The 27,993-nt window shown below is 47.2% G+C and overlaps 1 protein-coding gene across 1 annotated transcript; it reads left to right on the top strand.

The window, feature by feature from the left end:
• The first annotated feature begins 14,945 nt into the window (after positions 1 to 14,945).
• On the top strand, positions 14,946 to 17,248 carry cited2 (Cbp/p300-interacting transactivator, with Glu/Asp-rich carboxy-terminal domain, 2). The gene is made up of 2 exons (XM_072513739.1): positions 14,946 to 15,158; positions 15,341 to 17,248. Exon 2 carries the CDS (start codon positions 15,352 to 15,354, stop codon positions 16,102 to 16,104), a length of 753 nt encoding a protein of 250 aa, XP_072369840.1. The 5' UTR covers positions 14,946 to 15,158; positions 15,341 to 15,351; the 3' UTR covers positions 16,105 to 17,248.
• Positions 17,249 to 27,993: the final 10,745 nt, after the last annotated feature.

Here is a 27,993-nt window from a genome sequence, read left to right as displayed (position 1 = left end):
AACTAGATGGGCCAAGTGGTTGCTTCCCTGATGTTAATGCCGTGTGTTTCTTTGTATGTGTTTGAGATTCTATAGGTCCATCTGAAAAGAACTGGAACAATGTCTGGTCAGCAATGACATGGAAAATAATAGTGATACATAGAACATAGAACATAGAACATAGAAAATACAGCACAGAACAGGCCCTTCGGCCCAAGATGTTGTGCCGAACCTTTGTCCTAGATTAATTACGTTTAGTAATCGATTACCTAATGGAACACAATGCCTTAGGCACTGTCATAATACTAGTGTCTATACACTACCTTATCACTGTAAAACCACAACACAATCAATTCCTTGTTCAGATGTAATGGTTGTTGTTTTATAAGCAAATACAGCAGCCAGCAACATTTCATAAACAGCCATCTGATACTTGACACTCAACCGTTGTTGTGTGAAGTTGGTTGAGATATACCTGTCGGCCCAGATACCTTCCTCGACTGGATAATGGGCCACAGCATTTTCAAATCTACATGAAACAGTGGAGGTGCTGAAAGGGACATTAGCTCGATGTTTGATCTGAAGGGTAGCACTTTCAGCAATGCGGTGTACTCACGGACAGGCCTGGCTTACAGGCTGAAGTACTGCAGTGGCCCTCAAACCCATTGATCCAAAGGTGAAAGTGTGATTGCCAGAGCAGAACCGATGCACAAATATGGGAATCAGCAAGCAGGGTTAAAAGAAAGAGAAGGAATGACTTACATTTATATAGTGCCTTTAATACAGTGCCTTTAATACCTCTAGTCATCCCAAAGCTAGATAGGGTCCATGGAGTCGTCCATTTAAGACAGAGATGGTGGGGGGGGGGGGGAATTCTCTCCGACAATTATGAGATTTTGGAATTCTCTTCTTCAAAAGTTGGCATAGTCTTTGTATTTTTTTAAGCAGAAGTAAAAATTAGAAACTAGTAACAGAAGTAGGTCGTTCGGCCCTCCGAGCCTGCTCCGCTATTCAATACAATCGTGGCTGAACCTCGATCTCAATGTCATATTCCCGCTTTCTCCCCATACCCCTTGATGCCATTAAAATCTAAAAGATCATCGATCTCTTTCTTGAATACCACAGCCTTCTGTGGTAGAGAATTCCACAGGATCACTACCCTTTGAATCAAGACGTTTTTGCTCATCTCAGTTCGAAATGGTCTACCCCAGATCCTGAGACTGTTCTAGATTAGGGTTAGGGAGATGGTTCTTCATAAGCAATGGAGTGAAAGGTTATTGAGGGTAGACAGGAGTGTGAAGCTGAGGTTAAAATTAGATCAGCCGCGGGGCAGCACGGGGGCGCAGTGGGTTCGCCCTGCTGCCTCACGGCGCCGAGGTCCCAGGCTCGATCCCAGCTCTGGGTCACTGTCCGTGTGGAGTTTGCACATTCTCCTCGTGTCTGTGGGTTTCGCCCCCACAGCCCAAAGATGTGCAAGCTAGGTGGATTGGCCACGCTAAATTGCCCCTTAATTGGAAAAAAGTTGAATTGGGTACTCTAAATTTTTTTTTTTTAATTAGCTCAGCTATAACCTTATGGAATGGTAGAGCCGACTCAAGAGGCCAAATGGCCTGCTCCTGCTCCCAGTGTGTTTGCTAGAATGTCCAGTGTAGTACTCTTTAAAGTGGAGTCACAATTATAATAAGGAAACGCAGCAGCCAAGTTGCATGCAGCAATGGGATTAGATCATTTGTTTCAGCGATGTTTGTTGAGGGATGAACTTGGGCCAAGACATCAGGAAGAACTATGCAGATCTTCATGAAAATAGTGCTAACTGCGGTGGCGCAGTGGTTAGCATTGTTGCCTCCCGCCGCTGAAGACCCGGATTCGATCCCGGCCCTGGGTTACTGTCCATGTGGAGTTTGCACAGTCTCCCTGTGTCTACGTGGGTCTCTTCCCCATAACCCCATGTGCAGCGTAAGTGGATTGGCCACACTAAATTGCCCCTTAAGTGGAAAAAATAAATTAAAACAAAATAAAAGTGCTGCTCGATGATCTTTGTGCTGCAGCTGACAGTGCAGATAGGGTCCCGTTTAGCATCTCATCCAAAGATGGCATCTCCAACAGTACAACTGGCAGCAGTATAGAACCTTAGTTAGGCCACACTTGGAGTATAGTGTTCAATTCTGGTCGCCACACTATCAGAAGGATGGGGAGGCTTTAGAGAGGGTGCAGAAGAGATTTACCAGGATGTTGCCTGGTATGGAGGGCATTAGCTATGAGGAGCGGTTGAATAAACTCTGTTCGTTCTCACTGGAACGATGGAGGTTGGGGGGTGGCCTGATAGAGGTATACAAAATTATGAGGGGCATAGACAGAGTGGATAGTTAGAGGCTTTTCCCCAGGGTAGAGGGGTCAATTACTAGGGGGCATAGGTTTAAGGTGAGAGGGGCAAGGTTTAGAGTAGATGTACGAGGCAAGTTTTTTACGCAGAGGGTAGTGGGTGCCTGGAACTCACTGCCGGAGGAGGTGGTGGAAGCAGGGACGATAGGGACATTTAAGGGGCATCTTGACAAATACATGAATAGGATGGGAATAGAGGGATATGGACCCAGGAAGTGTAGAAGATTGTAGTTTAGTCGGGCAGCATGGTCGGCACGGGCTTGGAGGGCCGAAGGGCCTGTTCCTGTGCTGTACATTTCTTTGTTCTTTGTTCTTTGTACAACACTGGGAATGTCAGACTAGATTTTGTGCTCAACTCTCTGGACTGAGACTTGAAGCCATTACCTTCTGATGCAGAGACTAAGAATGCGAGACACTGCTCCATGGCTGACGATAGAAGTGCCACTGGTAGAGTTGATAGAAAACATTTCTTTGTTTATCTTTGGGTGGGTTCAATGAGTAAAGCCTATCTTGTTAATCAGCATGGGCCACCTGTCCCAATACCTTCTTAAATGGTTCAAAGTCCAATTGATAATTGTACTGTGAAAAGTTTTGAAATGATTTTCAAATCTTTGCAATTAAAAATTGTTGTTGTTGAGATTTTTGTGCAGTAAGAAGTTTTACAACACCAGGTTAAAGTCCAACAGGTTTGTTTCGATGTCACTAGCTTTCGGAGCGCTGCTCCTTCCTCAGGTGAAGAGATTTTTGTGAGCAGCATTCTAAACTTGACATTGGTACCATTGCACCAACCCTCTCTCACCCTTGGTAGTACTCCAATATACCACACACCTTCCTGCAGTAGAGAATACCAAAATACTGATCCCCTTCCCACCATATAGAATGCTAACACACCAAGCTCCTTCCCACAATATAGAATAACAATATGCCACGGTCCTTTCCACCATAGAGAATGCCAATATACCGAACGTCATCCCACCATATAGAATATCAATACACCAAACTCCTTCCTACCATATAGAATGCCAATATACCAAACGCCTTCCCACTATTGAGAATGCCGATATACCGAGCTACTTCCCACAGTATAGAATGCCAATATACCGAACTCCTTCCCACAATATAGAATGCCAATATACCAAACTCCTTCCTAACAAATAGAATACCAATATACCAAACTCCCTCCTACCATATAGAATGCCAATATACCAAATTCCTTCCCACAGTATAGAATGCCAATATACCGAACTCCTTCCCACCATATAGAATGCCAATCTACCAAACTCCTTCCCACAGTATAGAATGCCAATATACCAAACTTCATCCCACCATATAGAATGCCAATATACCAAACTCCTTCCCACTATTGAGAATGCCGATATACCAAGCTCCTTCCCACAGTATAGAATGCCAATATACCGAACTCCTTCCCACCATATAGAATGCCAATCTACCAAACTCCTTCCCACAGTATAGAATGCCAATATACCAAACTTCATCCCACCATATAGAATACCAATATATCAAATTCCTTCCCACAGTATAGAATGCCAATATACCAAACTTCATCCCACCATATAGAATGCCAATATACCAAACTCCTTCCCACTATTGAGAATGCCGATATACCAAGCTCCTTCCCACAGTATAGAATGCCAATATACCGAACTCCTTCCCACCATATAGAATGCCAATATACCGAGCTCCTTCCCACAATATAGAATGCCAATATACCAAACTCCTTCCCACCATATAGAATACCAATATATCAAACTCCTTCCCACAGTATAGAATGCCAATATACCAAACCCCTTCCCACAATATAGAATGCCAATATACCAAACTCCTTCCTACCATATAGAATACCAATATATCGAACTCCTTCCTACCATATAGAATGCCAATATACCAAACTCTTTCCCACTATTGAGAACGCCGATATACCGAGCTCCTTCCCACAGTATAGAATGCCAATATACCGAGCTCCTTCCCACCATATAGAATACCAATATACCAAACTCCTTCCCACAGTATAGAATGCCAATATATCGAGCTCCTTTCCACAATATAGAATGCCAATATACCAAACTCCTTCCCACCATATAGAATGCCAATATACTGAGCTCCTTCCCACAATATAGAATGCCAATATAAACTCCTTCTCACCATATAGAATGCCAATATACCAAACTCCTTCCCACCATATAGAATGCCAATATACCGAGCTCCTTCCCACAATATAGAATGCCAATATACCAAACTCCTTCCCACCATATAGAATGCCAATTTACTAAACTCCTTCCCACCATATAGAATGTCAATATACCAAACTCCTTCCCACCATATAGAATGCCCATATACCAAATTCCTTCACACGATATAGAATGTCAATATACTATATCCCATCTCACCACATAGAATGCCAATATAGCAAACTCTGTCCCACCATACAGAATGTCAATATACCAAATTTGTTCTCACCACATAGAATGTCAAAATACCAAGTCCCTTCCCACCATATAGAACGTCAATATACAGAACCACTTACCACCGAATAGAATGTCAATATACCAAACCCCTTCCTGCCATATAGAATGTCAATAAACCAAATTCCTGTCCACCCTATAGAATGCCAATGTACCAAATTCCTTCCCACCATATAGAATGCCAATATACCAATTCCTCCACAGCATATAAAATGTTGATATACCAACCCCTTTGCACCAGATAGAATGCCAAAATACCAATTCTGTCGCACCATATAGAATGCCAATATACCAACCTTCTTCTCACCAAATAGAATGTCAATATACCAAATCCCTTCTTATGATGAAGAATGTCAATGTACTAAATGCCTTCCCACCATATAGAATGCCAATAAACAAAACCCCTTTCCCACCATACAGAATAACAATAAACAAAACCCCTTCTCACCACATGAGATGTTCATTGAATCATAGAACCCCTTCAGTACAGAAGGAGGCCATTCGGCCCATTGAGTCTGCACTGACCCTCGAAATGAATACCCTACCTGGGTCCATTCCCCAGCCCTATCCTCTGCAACCACGTAACCCCATCCCTGGACACTAAGGGGCAATTTAGCATGGCCAATTCACCTAACCTGCACATCCTTGCACTGTGGGAGGCAACCGGAGCACCCGGAGGAAACCCACGCAGACACGGGGGGAAAGTGCAGACTCCGCACAGACAGTGACCCAAGCCGGGAATCGAACCCGGGTCGCACCGAGTCCCACCAACTGCAGAGGTTAGCCAAACCAGCACAAACGTTGAGTTAGACTCACCCAGAACTTTGACATCTCCATTCAATCCCACACCATACTGTTCCACTCCTGTCCTAGACACATCTCTGTGCCTAACATATCTGAATTCTCATCCTCGTTTATACATCTCTCCATTTCTGGCTCTTCTGCAACAATAATCTTTACTGTCACAAGTAGGCTTACACTAACACTGCAATGAAGTTACTGTGAAAAGCCCCGAGTCGCCACATTCCGGCGCCTGTTCGGGTACACTGAGGGAGAATTCAGAATGTCCAAATTACCTAACAGCACGTCTTTCGGGACTGTAACCTTGCATCTATTCCTTTATCCAGCACGGTAGCATAATGGTTAGCACAGTTGCTTCACGGCTCCAGGGTCCCAGGTTCGATTCCTGGCTTGGGTCACTGTCTGTGCGGAGTCTGCACGTTCTCCCCATGTCTGCGTGGGTTTCCTCCGGGTGCTCCGTTTCCGCCCACAGTCCAAAGATTAGGTTAGGTGGATTGGCCATGATAAATTGCCCTTAGTGTCCAAAAAGGTTAGGTTGGGTTAAGGGGTGGAGGTGTGGAGCTTAAGTCGAGTGATCTTTCCAAGGGCCGGTGCAGACTCGATGGGCTGAATGGCCTCCTTCTGCACTGTAAATTCTATGATCTATGATGCTAGCTGTCCACCTCCAGCTCTGAATTACCAGACATTCTGATAACTACCTTGCCCGAGTATGGGACTGTGATATGGGTACATAAAAAAGGGTCGGCACAGTGGCACAGTGGTTAGCACTGCTGCCTCACAATGCCAGGGACCCGGGTTCAATACCAGCCTTGGGTAACAATGTGGAGTTTGTATGTTCTCCCCGTGTCTACGCTGGTTTCCTCCGGGTGCTCCGGTTTCCTCCCACAGTCCAAAGATGTGCAAGTTAAGTGGATTGGCTAAATTCCCCCTAGGTGGGGTTACGGGGATAGGGTGGGGATTTAGGCCTAGATTGGGTGCTCTTTCAGAGGGTCGGTGCAGACTCTATGGGCCGAATGGCGTCCATCTGCACTGTAGCGATTCTATGATCTAGTCTTCAATACTTACCTCCCCGCCGGACTCAGTTGCACAACAGGCCAATGTCGGAGGAGCACTGATATCTCTGAAGTTGTTTGCGGAGATGGAGCAGGGCGAGGCCATGGAGGGATTTGAACACCAGGATTAGAATGTTTTAATCAAGTGTGGCGCTGAACTGGGAGACAATGTTAGCCAGCAAGCACAGAAACATAAGAACATAAGAACTAGGAGCAGGAGTAGGCCCTCTGGCCCCTCGAGCCTGCTCCGCCATTCAATGAGATCATGGCTGATCTTTTGTGGACTCAGCTCCACTTTCCGGCCCGTACACCATAGCCCTTAATCCCTTTATTCTTCAAAAAACTATCTATCTTTATCTTAAAAACATTTAATGAAGGAGCCTCAACTGCTTGATAGGGCAAGGAATTCCATAGATTCACAACCCTTTGGGTGAAGAAGTTCCTCCTAAACTCAGTCCTAAATCTACTTCCCCTTATTTTGAGGCGATGCCTCAGAAAGGAACGGAACTTGGTGCAAGTTAGGACATGGGCAGCAAGAGTTTAGAATGAGCTTCAGGTTTACAGAGGGTGGAAACTGAGAGGCCGGTCTGGAGAGCATATAGATTGTAGAGGCTGGGCGTAGCAAGGTCATAAGCTACAATCTCATCGCGCGCGGGATATCAGATCTGTCCAGTCTCATTTATTTTCACTGAAGTCATTCTTTTGAAGGAGCGAGGAATTCAACCTATTTCTGTGTGTCAATGGGAAGTAACAAAAAAAGACTCCCGCTCTATTCATTCCAATACATTTGCAGCCTTGGCCACGGTGAAAAAAATAACTCCAGGCTCAGTCCCTGCAATGGACTCGCAGTCTGCTATAGAGGGTAAACTTCAGCTCTATTCTATTGAATGGGCTTGTAGTCGACGTCACAAGTTAAAAACAAAAAATCTTCAGCTCTATTCAGACTAAAGAGCTTGCGATCCACGTCATTGTAAAAACAAGTGACTGCACCGTTATTTATATCAATGGGTTTCCTATCTTAGTCGCTGTATTTTTATACATAATAAACGTCCGTGATAACAAGTCTCTTTTATTGCTTGTCAGGGTTGTCTTGCTGTCCTCCTCCTCTCTGCTGGGATACTGTTCCAGGAGCAGTGGGAACCATCTGGTCTTGCCATTATACTTGTTTGAGCCTTGACAGTGAATGTACGCACGCACGCACCCACACACTCTGGGTCAGCTATGGTCCAATGGTAACATTCTCGCCTGCGAGTCAGAAACTTGTGAGTTCAAGTTCTTTTCCAGGCATTTGACCGCAACATTTCCGAGGAGTGCTGCAGTATCAGAGGTGCTCCTTCGGGTGGGTGTAAAAGATCTCGTCGGCACTTTTCAAAATGGAGCAGGGTGTTCCGGACCATGAACGGAAGGTCACAGACCTGAAGCCTTAACCCTCGCTTCTCCCTCCACAGATGCTGCCAGACCTGCTGAGTATTGTCAGCATTCTCTGCGTCCTTCCCAGCTTTCCAGCATCCGCAGAATTTTGCTTTGGGTGTTCCGAACAATGTTCATTCCTCAACCCACTCCGAGCAGATTATCTGGTCGTTGTCACACTGTTATTTATGGGATCTTGCTGTGTGAAAATGGGCTGCTGTTTAGCCAACAGCGACTTTGTTGCGAAAGTAATTTACCAGCTGTAATGTTCTTTGGGAAGGCGCGTGAAAGGCGCGATAGAAATGTTTCATGCCTCATTTGAGAGGGCTGGCTTCTCTGCTGGCAGGATTCTCCGATGCGCCGGCAGTGCACCCACGCCTGGGTGTTTCCCGCCGGCGTGGGGCTGCCCATAATGCCCCATTGACCGGCTGGCGAGACGGAGAATCCCGTCGCCGGCAGGGGCAGGCCGCAGCAGAAAACTGGTGCAGCGGGACGGAGAATCCAGCCCTGCATCTCTGACAGTGCAGCACTCCTTCAGCAGTACACTGGAGAGTCAGCCTAGATATTGGCAGCAGGTTCCACATTCTGACTAGTCTCGAAGTAATGAAATTACTTCATTATATTTTATATTCATGGTCCTCAGTTTTGGACTCCCCCTTGTACAACAGGAAACAGCCATTTAAATGTCACCATATTTGCACTGGGCCTGTTCAATATGAATTTCAGCTACCTGTCCTTAAATTTTACAGTGCTCTGTTCCATTCTATTTGAAGCTTGGTTCCCATACTTTGCACCGTAACCTGATTTACTCATGTGGTCCTGCCTGAGGTGAGAACAGGTAACGCAATGAATCAGACTCTCTTGGCTCAATATTGCCCCCTTGAATTTCTCAAAGTCTATTAGCAAATTGATTTTCCGCAAAAGTGCTGGCAGCTTCAAACATTTGAAGCACTAATGTTCCCAATTTACGGGAAATTATGGATTAAATGACTGTCAAGGCGTGTGGGTGGTCCTGGGCTTCAATGTCACCCACCCATTGCTCAGGCACAACACAGTTAGCTGAACACCCATTACTGGAGGCTGGATCGCTCACACACACACATGCTGCGCCCAACGTACGCATCCACCATCTTAGGAGCAGGAGAAGACCAGTCGGCCTTTCGAGCCTACTCCGCCATTCATTATGATAATGGCTCATTGTCCAACTCAGTAAACTGTTCCCACTAACCCCCCACCCCCCACATCCTTTGACCCTTTTAGCCCCAACAGCTATATCGAACCCCTTACTTGAAAACAGGAAATGTTTTCGCCTCAACTGCTTTCTGTGGTAGAGAATTCCACAGGCTCAAACTGCTGACGTTGATGAACAGGTGTCCAGGGCCTGTACCTTCAGGCCATTTATGTAACTGCTCAGAAAAACATTAGTTTAACCAGCGCTCATTAAAGGGACAACCCTCATAAAAGTGTGTGTTTTTTAAATATTTCCCTGAATGTGGAGTTACGCCCTAGTCATGTCCCTCCCCCTCTCCCGCGATAGGCTGTAGAGCCCCTTCCTGTGTCTTATAATTCTATGACTTCTCCCACTGTCCCAGCTCAGTCCGCCCAATTATCACTAACTTCCTCTACCAAGAACCTACCCGAATATCATTGACAGCAACCCCACAGAACAAGAAAATGTTTCCGTGTGTCCCGGCTCCCATTAATCCAGCTCCCAGTATTCCAATTCCCAGTGTTCCAGCTATAGTATTCCAGCTCCCAGTGCTCTGGCTCCTGATGTTCTGTCTCCCGGTATTCCAGTGCCCAGTGTTCTAGCTCCCATTGTTCTTTCTCCCGGTATTCTTGCTCCTAATATTCCAGCTCCCAGTATACCAGCTCCCAGTATTCTGGCTCCCAGTATTCCAGTTCCCAGGATTCCAGCTCCCAGTATTCCAATTCCTAATATTCTGGCTCCCAGTTTTCTATCTCCCAGTGTTCCAGCTTTCAATATTCCAGCTCCCAGTATTCCACCTCCTAGAATTCCAGAGCCTGGTATTCCAGCTCCCAGTATTCTGTATCCCAGTGTTCGGGCTCTTAGTATTCCAGTTCCCAGGATTCCAGCTCCCAATATTCCAACTCCCAGTGTTCCAGCACCCAGTGTTCCAGCTCCTATTAATGCAGCTTCCAGGATTCCAGCTCCCAGTATTCCAACTTTCAGTATTCCAGCTCCCAGTATTCTAGCTCCAAATATTCCATCTCCCAGGATTCCAGCACCCGGTATTCCAACCTTCAGTATTCCAGCTCCCAGCATTCTGGCTCCCAATATTCCGTCTCCCGGGATTCTGGCTCCCAGTATTTCAGCTCCCAGTATTCCAGCTCCTTGTGTTCTAGCTCCCAATATTACAGCTGCCAGTGTTCTGGATCCCAGTACTCCAGCTCCCAGTATTCCAACTCCCAGTGTTCTGGCTCCCAGTATTCCAGCTCCCAGTATTCCAGCTCCCAGTATTCCAGCTCCTTGTGTTCTAGCTCCCAGTATTACAGCTGCCAGTGTTCTGGATCCCAGTGTTCTCACTCCCAGTATTCCATCTCCCAATGTTCTAGCTCCCAAGGTTCTGGCTCCCAGTATTCCAGTCCAACTACCAATAAGTAAAAGATCCCATGGCATTACTTGGAAGAAGAGCTGGGGAGTTATCACTGGTATCCTGATGAATGTTTTATCCCGAATCCACATCACTAAAAACAGGGGAGGCGATTCTCCGATATAGCGGCCAAGTGTTCGCGCCGTCGTGAACGCCGTCACGTTTCACTACAGCGCGAACAGGGCCCGGGCACGGCTTATTCTGACCCCCACAGGGGGCCAGCACGGCGCTGGAGCGGTTCACGCCGCTCCAGCCTCCTTTCGCAGTGCCGAATGGGCACCGCGCCAACCCGCGCATGTGCAGTTGGGCCAGCTGAATCCTGTGCATGAGCAGTTGGGCCGCGCCATCCTGCGCATGCGCGGGGAACTTCTTACGCGCGCCGGCCCCAACCCAACATTGGGTCGGTGTTCAGGGGCGGCCGCGCCGGAAAGTAGGCCCGGGGGGGGGAGGGGGGGAGAGGCCGGCCCGCCGATCGGTGGGCCCCGATTGCGGGCCAGACACCATCGGAGACCCCCCCCGGTGAGGGAGCCCCCCTCCTCCCCCCGCAGGCCGCCCCCTCCGAGCGTTCCCGCAGAGTTCCCGCCGGCAGCGACCAGGGGTGAACGGCGCCGGTGGGACTCTGGAGTGTCGGAACGGCCGCTCGGCCCATCCGGGCCGGAGAATTGGCGGCCCCGCCGATTCCAGCGGCCCACGGCCGGCGCCACGCCAAACGCGCTGGCGCAAATGTCGCCGATTCTCCGCACCTCAGAGAATCGTGCGCCGACGTCGGGGCGCGGTTGCGCCGATTCTCCGGTCCGGCACGGGGCTCGGAGAATCACCCACAGGTTACCTGGTCATTCTCACATTTGTGGATGCTTGTGAAATGTGTGCGCACATTGGCTGCTGCGATTCCTACAATACAACAGTGACTACACTCCAAAAGTACTTCACTGTGTAAAGTACCTTGGGACCTCCTGTGGTCATGAAAGATGCTATAGAAGCGTAAGTTCTTTTTTAAATGGTCTTGAGATTTAATGTTTTCTCAGCTACAATAATTCAGCAACCAGCGTGTGCACCTTTTAAGATCCAGTGCAAAATGTGTTCAATAGGAGTGATTAATTAATTTGCAACAGTCAGTGATAATTCAAAAAATTATTTTTTTTTTTAAATTACCACAGGAACAGCAAGGGTGTGTAATCCGTCCATAATGAGATTTGTCTAAGAGCATTACATTCCCACTCAAAATGATTAGCTTAACAGAGAGATGGTTTTTTATTCAAATTATCTGTAATGAGTTAAAAACAGAACATTGCAAACGTTGAAAAAAAAACCTGAAATAAAAATGGAAATTGCTCGAAATAGCCAGCAGGGCCACTTGCTGAGTATAAATAGAAATGACATGCCAATATTGAGTATAAACCTGTTTTTCAATGCTGCATATTTTTAAAAATAGAATACAAAAGATTTTATATGTTAGATTTCATCACGTTGTCCCACTAACAAAAATAGCAGAATATTCCGCTAGGATGTTACTTAATTCCTAAAAAGACAAAATAAAAGTTACGAGGACAGGACCTCATAACAGCATTGGCTATTTAAAGGGCGGCACGGTGGCACAGTGGTTAGCACTGTTGCTTCACAGCCCCAGGGGCCCAGGTTCGATACCCAGCTTGGGTCACTGTCTGTGCGGAGTCTACACGTTCTCCCCGTGTCTGCGTGGGTTCCCTGCGGGTGCTCCAGTTTCCTCCCACAAGTCCCAAAAGACGTGCTGTTAGGTAAATTGAACATTCTGAATTCTCCCTCTGTGTACCCGAACAGGCGCCGGAATGTGGCGACTAGGGGATTTTCACAGTAACTTTATTGCAGTGTTAATGTAAGCCTACTTGTGACACTAATAAAGGTTATTATTATATGAATTCAATCTCCCAAGAAGGCCAAGTCGGCAAAGATACGCCACTGAGCTATACTGAATTGGGATGGTCAGTAGTTTGGGCCACAGATTCTGGAGAAACATAGAAACACAGAAAAATTAGGAGCAGGAGGAGGCCATTCGGCCCTTCGAGCCCGCTGTGCCATTCACTATGATCATGGCTGATCATCCAATTCAATTGGCAGCACGGTAGCATTGTGGATAGCACAATTGCTTCACAGCTCCAGGGTCCCAGGTTCGATCCCGTCTTGGGTCACTGTCTGGGCGGAGTCCGCACATCCTCCCCGTGTGTGCGTGGGTTTCCTCCGGGTGCTCCGGTTTCCTCCCACAGTCCAAAGATGTGCAAGTTAGGTGGATTGGCCATGATTAAAAAATTGCCCTTAGTGTCCAAAAATTGCCCTTAGTATTGGGTGGGGTTACTGGGTTATGGGGATAGGGTGGAGGTGATGACCTTGGGTAGGGTGCTCTTTCCAAGAGCCGGTGCAGACTCGATGGGCTGAATGGCCTCCTTCTGCACTGTAAATTCTTTGAATAGCCTAATCCCGCTTTCCCCGTATCCTTTGACCCCCCATAGATACAAGTGACATAAATGACTCGAAACTTTAACTCTGTTTCTCTCTCCGCACTAGACCTGCTGCAAATTTCCAGCACCTACTGCTTTTACCTGAGTTAGCTGGGTCTGTATAACTGGCAGCTTTATTGATGTGCCTTGATTCTATTTATTATCCAATAACTCGCTGGAGAGGGCAGGTGCTGGCATGTTGGGTGAGAAATGGGAAGGAGGGGGGTGTCAGTGCGGTTTCTCTGCGATGACATATGTAATTGAAAATCACCCTGGCATTTACTAGCTAGTTTCACAACTAAGAAATGGCCATTTGTTGAGAGGGCCAGGGAGGGGGCAGCCATGGTTCAGACGGTCGGTTATTGAGTCAGAAAGCTGAGGGTTCAATTCCCACTCCAGGCCCCGAGCCCAAAATCTGATGAAGGATGTCGGTGCGCAGTACTGAGGGAGTGCCACCTGCCGAAGGTGCCGTGTTCATAGAATCACAGGGCACGATCTACCGGATGGTCACGCTGGTGGGATATTCCGGTCCCACACCGGCGCAGAGGTTTCCCGGCGACAGGGGTGCAGTCACCGGGAAATCCCGTTGTCAATGGCGGGGTCGGTAAATCCTGCTGGCGGCCTCCTCCGCTGCCGGAAAACACGCGGTTGGTTGGTCAGTGAATCCCACCCACAGAATCCCTACAGTGCAGGAGGCCATTCGGCCCATCGAATCTGCACCAACCCTCTGAAAGAGCACGCTACCTAGGCTCACTCTCCCGCAACCCCACCTTACATTTGGACACAAAGGGGAAATTTAGCATGGCCAGTCCACCTCACCTGCACATCTCTGGACTGTGGGGGGAAAGCGGAGCACTCGGAGAAAGTGCAAACTCCACACAGAAAATCGCCTGAGGGCGGAGATGAATCCGGGTCCCTGGCGCTGTGAGGCAGCAGTGCTAATCATTGTGCCACCCCGTCAGATGAAACATTAAATGGAGGCCTCACACTCCTTGCAGGATCCCTTGACATTATTCCTGAGAAGAACAGGAATGTATGATTCCATGAACAGGAGGCTTCTCCCTGAACTCAGTAATGATCAACGTCGCCAGCAGAAACAGATTGCTCCCTGCCATTATCACATGGCTGTTTGCGGGATCTTCCTGGGTGCAAGTTGGCTGCTGCGTACCTCACAATACAACAGTAACCACACTTCAAAAGTACATTGTTGCCTGCGAAGCGCTTTGGGAGAGCCAGTGGTGACGAGGCTATATAAATGCAAATCTTTCTCCTTTTAATGACCTGCAAGAGTTAAAGGAAAATTAGGGGGTAAGATTGGCAGGGGGGGCGAGAGGGATGATTATTAATCTTTCGGGATAACAGGGGCATATAAATAGAAAGAATTAAGTGATGATGAAGCTAATTTTTTTAAATCACATTAAATATGTGGACGACACGGATAGGATACCATAATGTGTTGACTATATAATGCAAGAAGTGCATCATATGTAATCAATCTGTTACTCTGTTACAGGCTGGGTAAAGAAAGCATGTCTTTTGTCAATTTCCCTCTGTTGCAATTGTTTATGAACGGGGAAGATCCTGCTGCCTGGAATTCGGTTTGACTTCCGATGCTGCTCCTGATCCACATTCCAGAGAGAATCCGTGCCGTGTGTTGAGCCCAGCCTTGGGAGCCCTATATTAAGAGTGGCCGAGGCAGCCGAGTGAACATCTTTTGTTGCTTAATCCTTCCGAGTTTGTAGCGCCTGGGTGCTTTAGCGCAGCAGCAGCAGCAGCAGCAGCAGCAGCAGCAGCAGCAGCAGCAAGAGAGAGAGAGAGAGGGAGAGAGGGGCACAGAGACAGACACAAGGAAGAGCCAGGATACAGAGAGGAGTTGGTGAAGAGGGGAAAGCAGAATCATTCTCATTTGCTCAAATCAGTGAATTGGAAGCAGAGGGGAACTGTTTTTTTTGCAGCAATTAAGGGGTAAGTTGCAAATTTTGTTTTAAAATCTTTTTTGGGTTTTTTTTTAAATTTATAAAGGGCGGCGGGGGGGGGTTGGTGCTGGGCGAAGTTGCTCCTGGGACGCTCGAGTGGTGCATTCTTCAGGGTTTTTTGAGTTTTCTGCTTTTTTTTAAATTGCTGCTCTTGTTTCTTCTGCATTGAAGTTGGGGGTGCGATGGCCGATCGCATGATGATGAGCCACGGGCGGTTCGCGGAAGGAAGCAACGGGCTCCACGTTCGCCGGATGGGTCTGAGCCCGTACCCCCAGCACCAGCACGCCTACAGCGGACTGATGAGCGAGCACCCGGCCGCCGCCACCACCTCCTTGTTGCATTACCCCGGACCCAGCAATGTGAACTCGGGCGGCGGGATGAGGCATGCAATGGTCCCTGGCAGCGTGAGCAGGCAGGCTGCAGTTGGGCATCTGAGTAACATGCCCCCCAACATCAGGTACGCGTCTCGGCAGCAGCAGCAGCAGCAGCCGCCTCATCACTCGCATCCTCCCCACCCCCAGTACATGGGACCACCAGTCACCAGCAGCAACACCAGCAGCCCAGCTGCACAGCTGGCAGCCAGCATGCACTTGCAAAAGCTGACCAACCAGTACTACGGCCACCAGCAGCATTACAGCCTGACGGACCTGCACCCTGCCAGTGCATTGAGCCACCAACAACAACAGCAGCAGCAGTACAGGGAAATAAAGCACCACAGTCCCTCGGTGCCACCCAGCCACCATATGTCTGCAACAATACTGCCCCCCAATGTTATAGACACGGACTTCATCGACGAGGAGGTCCTCATGTCCTTAGTTATTGAACTGGGTTTGGACCGCATCAAAGAACTACCTGAGCTGTGGCTGGGACAGAACGAGTTCGACTTCATGACTGACTTTGTTTGTAAACAGCAGCCCAGCCGAGTGAGCTGCTGAAAGAGAAGCAAAAGGATTTTTGAGAAGATAAATGCAAAAAAAAAAAAAAGACTTCCAGCTACTGATCTCGAAGATGTGTTCTTTGCGACGAGAGAGAAAAAAAGAACCTTGTTGTTTTTTTGGTAATTAAAAAAAAAGCCATTCATCGACTGAGTGACTTTTGTTCCATTCTGTTTTTGAAAACCGGCTCGCTGCACATGTAACCATTTTACATGTAACTTTATTTTTGATGTCTTTAATGGTCTGTTATATATTCCTTTTTAATTTAAAACAAAAAAAAAAAGAGAGCTTAAACCAACTGTTTGGAAAGCACTGGTGGAACCATCCCCTCCCCAATCCACCCTGGAAAATTTGATCTCCCAAATTGAGTTTCCTATGAAACAAAGTCTGTCGCCCTTTTTAAATAAAAAGAAAAATTGGTGGATTAACCTTTTTATTTTTAAATGTTATGGATGAGGAAGGTTCTGGATGAGGAGATTGGTAAGGGGAGAGGGAGTGGAGGATATAGTTTTGTTTTTCTTGAAAGCTTTGTGAAAACACTTGGACAAAAAGTGTTCCAATGATTTTTTTTTTTTTGCTTGTTCAAACCTTGCAACACTCTCAAAACCAGCCTTTTGAACGATGACAATGTATGTATCAGTTTGATTCGTTCTTTTTTTAAAAAAAAACATTTGCATTGAAGGAGCCTGTGTTTTCCCTTTAAAAAAAAAAAGTACTGTAACTTAAAACCAGTGACAATAGTCTTTCACACAAAAGACTTAACATTCTTTTCGACCTACCTAGAAGTCTCCCCCTCCCCCTCTCTGTCTCATGAATGTTTGGACATATTGCAGGCTGGAATGTGCACACGTGTGTTTGTGTGTGTGCATATATGTGTGTGTGTGTGACAAAAACATTTCTCGTAAGGTGGTTACATTTTTTTTTTAATGTTTGCTGTTTACTTGTCACTATGTTTTATAGTTTACATGATATTCTGTATTGAAACCATTTTTTAGTGGCGAAGGGGGTGGGGTGGGGAGAGGGAAAAATCATGGACAGTATTTTTTTAAGATCTTAAATATTGCTGCAGAAATGTGTTTTCTTAATTTATTATTCTATGTTTCGTTTATTTTGAGACGGTTATAATAAAGACCTTGGAGATTTACAGGAGCTGCAAATGGTCCATTCCTTTGTCAGAACTGTGTTTCTCAGCTGTTGACAACACCGCCCTTAAAGACTGGTGTTATGCATCAAGTTACTGAGTAACTTCTGGGAGCTGCCAAGGTGGGGGGAGGGGGAGATAGTGGCTCTGGGAGGGGCATATATATAACACGAGGAGTGAGTGAGGCTTGTGCAGCAGAATCCGGATTAATGAGCCAGGGATTTCAAGACAATGTCTCGCTTTTTTTTTTTTTTGAAAAGCCTATCCTTTTTTGTTTGGTTAATTTTAACAATTTGGAGGTGAGGCACACACTCGTGCTGTTTTAATGTCCCCAGTTTCCCCTCTCCCAGCTAGCTAGCAAGCTGCTGGTTGGGAGAGAGGAGTCCCTTGTGTTGTAGAGGGCGCAGTTCACTGCCACCTCCTCATCTCTTCAGATGGCATTCTTGTTCTGAATGGCTGTAGGGTGAAATCCCTCCACGTGGCCTTATTAACATGCTCTGGGGTGGGGGAGACCACTAACTGGTAGCCGGACAATCTGCCAAACCGGAACAGACTTTTAATCCCTTGTCTGTGTGCATGTGTGGTTACTCCTACCTCGGTTCTGTGTGTGTTCATGTCTCTTGTCCATTTCTGGCTCTATGTCTTTGTAACACGTCTATTAGCATTTTATGTGTGTGCATCCAGTTTATCTTCATGTGTACCTCGCTTCAAAAATCTGCATGTGCCAATTCTCCGCCTCGATATCTATCTTTGTATGCTCATTATTTCTGGTTTTTTTTGTAATTTCTATCTTAGCCATCTGTCTCTTTGTGTTAGGTGTGTGTGTGTTTGGCAGCTTTCATTATGTGCCTTTGTGTGTGAGTGTGTGTGTGTCTCTTGCTTTCTGATGAGTGTGTGTTCTCCTTGTCTGCTGTTTTATGTCTCTGTGTCTCTTTCACATTGTCTCTCTTGGTCTATGTGTGTGTGTCTGTCTGTCTCTCCTGTTCTCATTCTGTGTGCATCGGTCTTGCTCACTGAAAGAGTGCTAGAGTGTGAAGCAGTTTGGTATGTGCATGGGTAGTTCTAAAAGTTATCTAAACAGTAAACCTAGTCGCAGTTGGGCTTGAACTGTTGAGAGCAAAGGGTGGTCGGCAGGGAAATTTGGATTTGATGTCTCGGTGCAGCTTCTCTCACTATCTCGTGACTCCTGAAGTGCGAAGATGCTTTTCGTAGGTGGGGTTAGGACTGTTGACACAGCCGATGTAAAGCAGATGTCTCTGCTCTGCTGTGTGAAGCAGAAGTTTGAGGCAGTAAGCAGGAGGTCTACTTTTGTTTAAATGGGAAGTCTTGGTGATTGCTGAACTTCAATGCTTTGCAAATCCTGACGTTAGATGGGTGCTAAATTCTTCCCCATAGCCCCCACTGGATTAAAAAGAATATTCCTCCTGTAAATCTAGGCGAGTCTGCTCCCGCCTGTGGACCTGCGATGTTGAAAGACATTTGATGGGTTTCAGTGTAACAAGCAACCTGATTATGGTACTGAGGTAGCTGACTTCAGCATCTTCAGACTTGCTGAGTGTAACTAATTGAATGCTGCTTTAAAACAAGCCACTGCGTCAAACATTGAACAGAAAATGGCATTTGAGATTGCATGCAAATCGGTTCTAAATAGTCTCCAATCCTGGGGAGTGTGTTGTCTTTTTAACCTTCTCCCTATATCTTAGTGATTCTAACCACCTTTTTAATCAGGCTGTTAAGTCGTTTTACTGACCGAGTGGGATGTGTGTGCTTTGTCAACCCCTATGATGAAGGGGCGGGGAGGGAACCAGGATCCCCAAACTCCACAATATCGAGCTGGATATCCAGCCACCGTTCCACTCACTCAGTCTCTCAACGAGAGTGGGGGTTCAAACTCTGCATCTCTTCACATGTACGCTTGGGAATGCAGCTCCTCGAAACAAGAAACTAACTCTGGTCCTTAAATCGTTCAGTCCCTATGAGTGTGCACCAGTGGGAGTTCTGCGGGGTGCTGTTCTCTTTCCCCTTTGGTGACTGTTAGCACACAGCGAACTGAGATTCAAATGTGCCATCTGGCAATAGATCTTGATACTGCTGCGGGTTGCACACCCACCTTCCCTTGCGTGAGGGGGAGAGGGCTTGCTGCTTAAAGTGTGTGTTGTGAGGGTGTCGTTTTGCCAGTCCCAGTTGACACTGCAAACAGTTCCTGCACAGCTGTAGTATGTGCCATTTGAACCCTGTGCAAAGTGTTGCTGTAATGTCATGGCCAGCTTTTTACAGAGAGCTGTTGGAAGGCCATCCTGTTTATTGAAGCAGTGGTGACACATTAGTAGGATGTGAATGAACACAGAACATACAGTGCAGAAGGAGGCCATTCGGCCCGTCGAGTCTGCGGCGAACCCACTTAAGCCCTCACTTCCACCCTACCCCGTAACCCAATAAACCCTCTCACCTTTTTCTGGACACTAAGGGCAATTTAGCATAGCCAATCCACCTAACCGGAGCACCCGGAGGAAACCCACGCAGACACTGTGAGAACGTGCAGACTCCGCACAGACAGTGACCCAGCGGGGAATCGAACCTGGCGCTGTGAAGCCACAGTGCTATCCACTTGTGCTACCGTGCTGCCCAAAGTTCCAACCACCTTTGAGTGAGGTGGGGTTTCCATTAATTTTAAACCAAGAATTCAACACATTAACCTGGATGAAGCAGACACCTTGGGACATGGGTACAAAAAGTAACTGATCGGGTGATCCATTTAATACTTAATGGCCAAGGCATAAATTGTCCATCACACTCCACCCCAATTGACCTTTAGTTTACCTATTGTTGGGTCCTGAGGACAGCAGCCTAAACCCTGACCATGTTCTTTTGGCCCTTCAACAACAACAGCTTGCATTTATACAGCACCATAAACATAATCAAATATCCCAAGGCACTTCAGAGAAGCTTTAAATTGACACTGAGCTCAATGAGTTACTAGGATTGATGGCGTAAAGGAGGAGAGAGCGGAGAGAGGGAGTTCCGGAGTTTGAAGACATGGCCGCAAATGATGGAATGATGAAAATGAGGACTAGATGGCTGGGTCAGAATCCTGGAACTCCCTCCCTAACAGCTCTGTGGGTGTACTTACACCTCCTGGACTGCAGCGGCTCACCACCTTCCAACGGGGAATTAAAAAATGGTCAATAGATTCTGACCTAGCCAGCCATTCCATGAAGGAATAATAGTGTGGCCAGAATTGGGGGAGCGCAGAGATCTCGGAGGTCGTGGGGCTGGGGGAGGTGATAGGGAGGGGAGAAACCATGGAGGGGTTTGAACATAACTCCTGAGGTGAACACCATGAGATCTACACAAAAGGGCATTGGGGAAAAGGCAGGAGTGGCCACATGTGTACCTTCAGCAGCTCTTATGGCTGATATTCAGGCTTGCCGTAGTCATCAGACCCTAATCTTCCTCTGCTTTACTCCATGGCCCCTAACCATTGATTCCAACATACGCAAGTAAAGCCGCCATAGACCCAGATGACCATGGGCTGCTTTCCCCTTTGAGGGGGAGAGCTGACTGGTGGTGGTTTCAGAGGATCACCTCAGGCGAGGGAGGGGCAAGGTTGAGAAGACGGGGCTTCACAAATAACCTAGGCCGGTACGGGGATTGAACCCAAGCTGCTGGCCTCGCTCTGCATCACAAACCAGCTGTCCAGCCAACTGGTTCCAGGATATTGTAACTATGGGTCGAGTCCATCTCAGCCTTGTGACTGTCTTCCTTTAAGTTAAAGAAGCTTCTCTCGCACCCAAAGTTTGCAGAACACCATCTAATAATAATAATCGCTTATTGTCACAAGCAGGCTTCAATGAAGTTACTGTGAAAGGCCCCTAGTCGCCACATTCCGGCGCCTGTTCGGGGAGGCCGGTACGGCAATTGAACCCGCGCTGCTGGCATTGTTCTGCATTACAAGCCAGCTATTTAGCCCACTGTGCTAAACCAGCCCCTAATCTCCTCAGAGACCAATGTAGCTCGGCCCTGCAATCCGGCAGGAGCGACCACCGCTCTGATTAGATTTTAAACCTCATCGTTTTGTTAATTGTGCAGATCCAACGACCAAATTCCACAAATAGATTCACTGCCAAGGTTAAATTTGCCAGCCGGCTTGGCAGCCCCATTTGTATGAAATAAAACTGTACATAATGACTCTCCGCTTTCATACACGTAATATAATATCCTTGTGGAACAGAATGTCACTAGCGTGGCTGAGATTCGACCCACTCCCGTTGCTGGAGCAGGTCACTGACAATGGAGAGTTGGCTGTGTATCTGAGTTTAAACAGGCAGTGCTGATTCTGATCAAACTTCACTATGCTGCTGGTTCTATAAACTTATGGCTCTTTGGTTACGAAAATAAACCTCTCCCAATTTCTTCCTCAGATGTTGAATCCAGCTGGATTAATAATAATAATAATCTTTATTAGTATCACAAGTAGGCTTACATTAACACTGCAATGAAGTTACTGTGAAAATCCCCTTGTCACCACATTCCGGCGCCTGTTCGGGTACACAGAAGGAGAATTCAGAATGTCCAAATTACCTAACAGCACGTCTTTTGGGACATGGGGGAGGAAACCAGAGCATAGAAACATAGATACATAGAAGATAGGAGGAGGAGGAGGAGGGATTTTGGCCCTTCGAGCCTGCCCCGCCATTCATCACGATCATGGCTGATCATCCAACTCAATAGCCTAATCCTGCTTTCTCCCCGTAGCCTTTGATCCCACTCTCCCCAAGTGCTATATCCAGCCGCCTCTTGAATGTATTCAAAGTTTTAGCATCACCTACTTCCTGTGGCAATGACTTCCACAGGCTCACCACTCTTTGTGCAAAGAAATGTCTCCTTATCTCTGTCCGAAATGGTTTATCCTGAATCCTCAGGCTGTGACCCCTGGTTCTGGACACACCCATCATTGGTAACATCTTCCCTGCATCTACCCTGTCTAGTCCTGTTAGAATTTAAGTCACTATGAGATCCCCCCTCATTCTGCTGAACTCCAACGGGAACAATCCCAACCCAGTCAATCGCTCCTCTATGACAGTCCTGCCATCCCTGGAATCAGTCTGGTAAACCTTCGCTGCACTCCCTCGAGAGCAAGAACATCCTTCCTCAGAGAAGGAGATGGAACCTGCACACAATCCTCCAGGTGTGGCCTCGCCAAGGCCCTGTATAATTGCAGCAACACATTCCTGCTTCTATACTCGAAACCTCTCGCAATGAAGGCCAACATACCATTAGCCTTCTTTACCGCCTGCTGCACCTGCATGCTTACCTTCAGCGAATGGTGCACAAAGACACCCAGGTCCCACTGCACACTCTCTCCCAATTTACAACCACTCAGGTGGTAATCTGCCTTCCTGTTTTTGCTTCCAAAGTGATAATAACCTCACACTTATCCAAATTATACTGCATCTGCCATTGGTTTGCCCACTCGCCCAACCTGTCCAGATCATGCTGTAGGATCCCTGCATCCTCGTCACAGTTCACCCTCCCACCCAACTTGGTATCATCTTGGTAGCGGTAGCAACCGAAGGAAACCCACTCAGATACAGAGAGAACGTGCAGACTCCGCACAGACAGTGACCCAAGCTGGGAACCGCCTATGGTTGCACTGTTACTGTCTCCAGATACTTTTCCCACTCCCGTTCCACCATACAACCTCCCACGCTGTCCCCCCCCTCCCCCAACACTACCACCACCCGTCGACATCCCGCAAGTGACCTTTAATGTAAGTCTACTTGTGACAACAAAAAGATTATTATTATTCAAGTGTGAGCAGGCTGTTGGCAATGAGGGGCATCACAGCTGAGCTCTAAACCTGTACACACAGAGGTGCTTCCCTGCAAAACCTTCCTGGACAGTGATAAGAGGAGGTGCGTTATCAGGTGGCTCCCTGCCGAGTCGAGGGAACATGGCCAATCTTTTCACCTCAACTTGACTTCCATTTCTGACTTGACCGCTGGAACAGCTTCCATCAACACGCCCCTTTGCTATTGCAAAGACTGCCTATTCCCACTTCTGTAACATTGTCTGCCCCTGTATCGCTTTGGGTTTGGGGGTCTAGGTGGGGCTTCTTTAGGGTTTGCCTGTTACCCTAAGAATGCTACCGTAGACTGTTAGTCTTAAAACCATCCATGTTTATTTGCAGATCTATGTCCATCTCAGTAATTCGACATGAGGTTAGAATTCTGTTTCCCACCCGATCTCCGTTACTTAATCATGTGACATTGCATCACAGTTACATCAGTATCAGGTGCTCCAGATCTTAACTGTTTACTCCACAGCCCCAGTTAATTCTACTTTATATAAAAAATATAGAGAGATGCTGGGAAGGATGCAAAAAAGATTTTAATATTATATTTGGTGGGGTATACCTATCAGGAGAGGATGACAGGCTGTGTGTTTTTCTCCGAGACGTGAACAAATAGAGGTCTTTAAAACCAGGAAAGGTTTTGATAGAGGGGATAGAGTGAGAATGTTTCCACTGGTAGTGCAGTGGTAATCAAATTGGACTACTAATCCAAAGGTTCAGTCTCTGGAGATATGAGTTCAAATCCCACCATGGCAGCTGGTAATTCAGTTAATACTTCTGGAATTATAAACATTGTCACAATGACAATGATGTGGTTAAAAAGTCATCTGGTTCACTTTAGGGAAGTTGTCCTTTAGGGAAGGAAATCTGCTGTCATAGAATCACTACAGTGCAGGAAGAGGCTGTTTGGCCCATTGAGTCTCCCGACCCTCTGAAAGAGCACCCTGCCTACGCACACACCCCACTCTGTCCCAGTAACCCCATCTAACTGTTTGGACACGAAGGGGCAATTTATCATGGCCAATCCGCCTGACCTGCGCATCTTTGGACTGTGGGAGGAAACCGGAGCACCCGGAGGAAACCCACGCAGACACGGGGAGAAAGTGCAAACTCCACACAGACCGTCACCCAAGATCGGAATTGAACCCGGGACCCTGACGCTGTGAAGCAGCAGAGCTAACTACTGTGCCGCCGTGCTGTCCTTGCCTGGTCTGGCCTACATGTGACTCCAGACCCACAGCAATGTGGTTGACTCTTAAGCTCTCTCTGAAATGGCCGAGCAAGACACTTAGTTTCAAGGGAAATTAGGGACAGGTGATAAAGGAAAGAAAAACATAAGATAGTCTCCAAGAAATTGTTGCTGATTTTCACCTTGGTTCAATTGCTCTGTTTTATTACCTTTGCTCTCGAGTCGCCAGGTATCTTTATGATACCGCCACGAGGTTCAAGTCCGAGTAATGATCAATAACCCAATACACCGATTAGTAAGATTCAAATCAAAGCACATTTATTATACACAATAATCGCTACTCATGCACAAATTCTATGTCTAAGCTACTTCTACAACTAACAGGCCTGTACTTAACTTGGAACTGGCCCACCAGGTCAGGGGAACAAATGGCCTTTCGTTCGGGTTCTGAGTCTGCGGGATTCGATGTTGGTACGGATTGGTAGCAAGGAGCGCCTATCTCGTAGCGAGCGTTGAATTAAGACTTACGGGCTTTCGGCGATCACTGCACCGGTCACGGTCAATGTTGGTTTGTGTTGCTGGGTGACCTGGGCAGGACGAAGAGAGAGCTGAAGAGAGAGCGATTTGAACTTGGGGCTCAACTCTTATAGTCCCCAGGGGCTTCCCGCCTTTCGGGGCGGACCCTGTACCTGGTCCCAAGTGATTGGACTTTGTCCCAATCGCTTGGTTCGATTTTCTCCAATATTGGAGCGGTTCCCTGATCGATGGGCGGTCTCGAGGTGCTCGTTCACCTCCTTTGTGTTGGCTCCTGCTGGCGCCGAGGAGCCTGGCCTTGCTTTGTGTGTCCAAAATGTTACTTATTGTTCCCGGGGATTGCTCATCAGTATGCAGATGGCTGCTACGTTGTTATGCTGATGGTCGCTGGTATCGATGCTGTCTGGGCCTTTGCAGAGGTAAATACACAGCAAACCTGCTGCTGCTGGTTTCTGTCTATGTTGGCTGACTTTCCCATCAGCCTTTGCCGTTCGCCATTTTAAATCGGGAGTTGGCCAATTTAGTTGGCTACAAAATCCAATAGGGAATTCAGAAGAAAAGTCTTGACCCAGAGCGCGCTGAGAATGTGGAACCCCCTACCACTGGGGGCATTTGAAGCAAATAATATCGATGCATTTAAGCTGGAAAAGCACATGAGAACAAAGGGACGAGGGTTACTTTTTTTAAAGTAAATTTAGAGTATCCAAATTTTTTTTTTCTCCAATTGAGGGGCAATTTAGCGTGGCCATTCACTCTACCCTGCACATCTTTTGGGTTTGTGGGGGTGAGACCCACGCAGACACAGGGAGAATGTGCAAACTCCACACAGACAGTGACCCAGGACCAGGATCAAACCTGGGACCTCAGCGCCGTGAGGCAGCAGTGCAAACCACTGTACCACCGTGCTGCCTTGGGAAGAGGGTTACGATGGGAGATTTAGATGATGAAAGGCAGGAGGAGGCTTGAGTAGACTTGATGGACAGTCCCTGTGTGATGTGATGGTCCAGGTTTTAGAACATAGAACATACAGTGCAGAAGGAGGCTATGTGGCCCATCCATTCTGCACCGACCCCCTTAATCCCTCATTTCCACCCTATCCCCATAACCCAATAACCCCTCCGAACCTTTCTTTTGGTCACTAAGGGCAATTTATCATGGCCAATCCACCTAACCTGCACGCCTTTGGACTGCGGGAGGAAACCGGAGCACCCAGAGGAACCCACGCAGACACAGGGAGAACGTGCAGACTCCGCCCAGACAGTGACCCAAGCCGGGAATCGAACCTGGGACCCTGGCGCTGTGAAGCCACAGTGCTAGCCACTCTGCTACCGTGCTGCCTTCCCCGGAAAGATGAAAGATGCTTGGTCTGGCTGTCCTTTAGAAGAGTGCGTACCATGGTGATGTAACTGAAATTTTGAAGATTGTGAAGAGGATTCAATTAGTATTATGATGAAGAGCCTGGTTTGAGAAGGGACACCAGGTAAAAGCATTAGGGAGTATAAAGAGGGAGAGAGAGGACAACTGAAATATCTCCACCTCTTTGTGTAATTGTATTGCCGAATAATCACAAGGACACAGAAATAGTGTTAATGGGTTCAAGAGGAGCTTATATTCACAGAGAGGGAAGGGTTTGAGGGATATGATTGTTGAAGGTCAGTCTTTTTAAGTATGTTGGACTTCTACTGGTCCATAAAATCCCAGTGTTTTCAATATATTATGTGTCATGAAGCGGAGATGCCGGCGTTGGACTGGGGTGAGCACAGTAAGAAGTCTTACAACACCAGGTTAAAGTCCAACAGGTTTATTTGGAATCACTAGCTTTCGAAGCATAATAAACCGGTTGGACTTTAACCTGGCGTTGTAATACTTCTTACTACATTGTGTGTGGAAGGGAAACCAGATGCTAAACACCAATGGTGTTCTATGATACTCAATGTGTCACAAGCCCCCATGCCATAGTCACCAGATTTCCCAACTGTAGGTTAATATAAGTCGTTAAAACTGGCAATCAACACAAACAGATTTTAGGGTGACTGCCAAATCTGATTGGACCGCATAAAACACTCGAGGACCCAGTTCACATCTGCTAAAACGGCTAACTACTCCAGGATCATCCTGAAATGCAGAGTTAACCCCTGATTTATTTTCCCTATTTCCTTAAACCCCTTCTACCCTCACGTCCAGCAGGAGGTAGCCGGGGCTGGTTTAGCACAGGGCTAAATCGCTGGCTTTGAAAGCAGACCAAGGCAGGACAGCAGCATAGTTCAATTCCCGTACCAGCCGCCCCGAACAGCCGCCGGAATGTGGCGACTAGGGGCTTTTCACAGTAACTTCATTTGAAGCCTACTTGTGACAATCAGCGATTTTCCTTTTTTTTCTTCAAGTATGAGAGGCTCACCGGGATTCCGACCGTCCGATCAGCTGCCTCCCTCCCACTCCTCCAGAGGAGATCAGGATCTGATATGGAGTGAAGGCGCAAGCTTACTGACCCATTCACAAGCGTTTACAGCACTGGAATAAGTCATCTAAACCACCAGCTTCATGATGATGTTCCACACAGTCAACCTCCCCCACCCCTTTATCTCACTGAATTAACATTTTCCTTTCTTCCTCGTATTTTTATCTAACTTCCCTTAAATGCATCTTTAACGCATCCATGTTATTCACCTCAACAACCAACCTGGCGGTAGTGCGTTCTGGCATGATATCCACATTAACATATCATGGTGCAATCACACACACACTGATGGACAGGCAGTTGGACCAACCAGCACACACATAACATCGCAGCCAATCACCAGTGAGAGCACACGCACTATAAAACAGGGAACAGCACAGTTCCCGCTCATTCTACCAGGAGATAGCTCAGAGCACAGAGCTCACAGCGTGCCACTCAGACATACACCATGTGCTGAGTGCCTCTCTAAGATAGTGAGAGGGCTGGGTCCACAGGTTAGCTGGTGAAGCACGTACCCAAGCCAGCAGTTAGTTGTTACCGTTGGTTGGACAAGAAAACAGAGTTGTACCATCTACAGCCGTGTTGGATCATTTGTGCATCAGGACACCCAACACGACAAGTTCCACATTCTTAGCACTTTCTCAGTAAACATGTTCCTCCTGAATAATTTAAAAGTGACTAACATTTTGATGAGCCTGTCGAGCTCCTTTGCA

The sequence above is a fragment of the Scyliorhinus torazame genome, chromosome 1 (assembly GCF_047496885.1).
Source record: "Scyliorhinus torazame isolate Kashiwa2021f chromosome 1, sScyTor2.1, whole genome shotgun sequence".
NCBI classification, from domain to species: domain Eukaryota; kingdom Metazoa; phylum Chordata; class Chondrichthyes; order Carcharhiniformes; family Scyliorhinidae; genus Scyliorhinus; species Scyliorhinus torazame.
This window is presented reverse-complemented; position numbering and strand designations above follow the sequence as displayed.

Bases quoted from the DNA above. Each gene is read 5' to 3' on its own strand.
- cited2 (XM_072513739.1), top strand. From the start codon at position 15,352: ATGGCCGATCGCATGATGATGAGCCACGGGCGGTTCGCGGAAGGAAGC.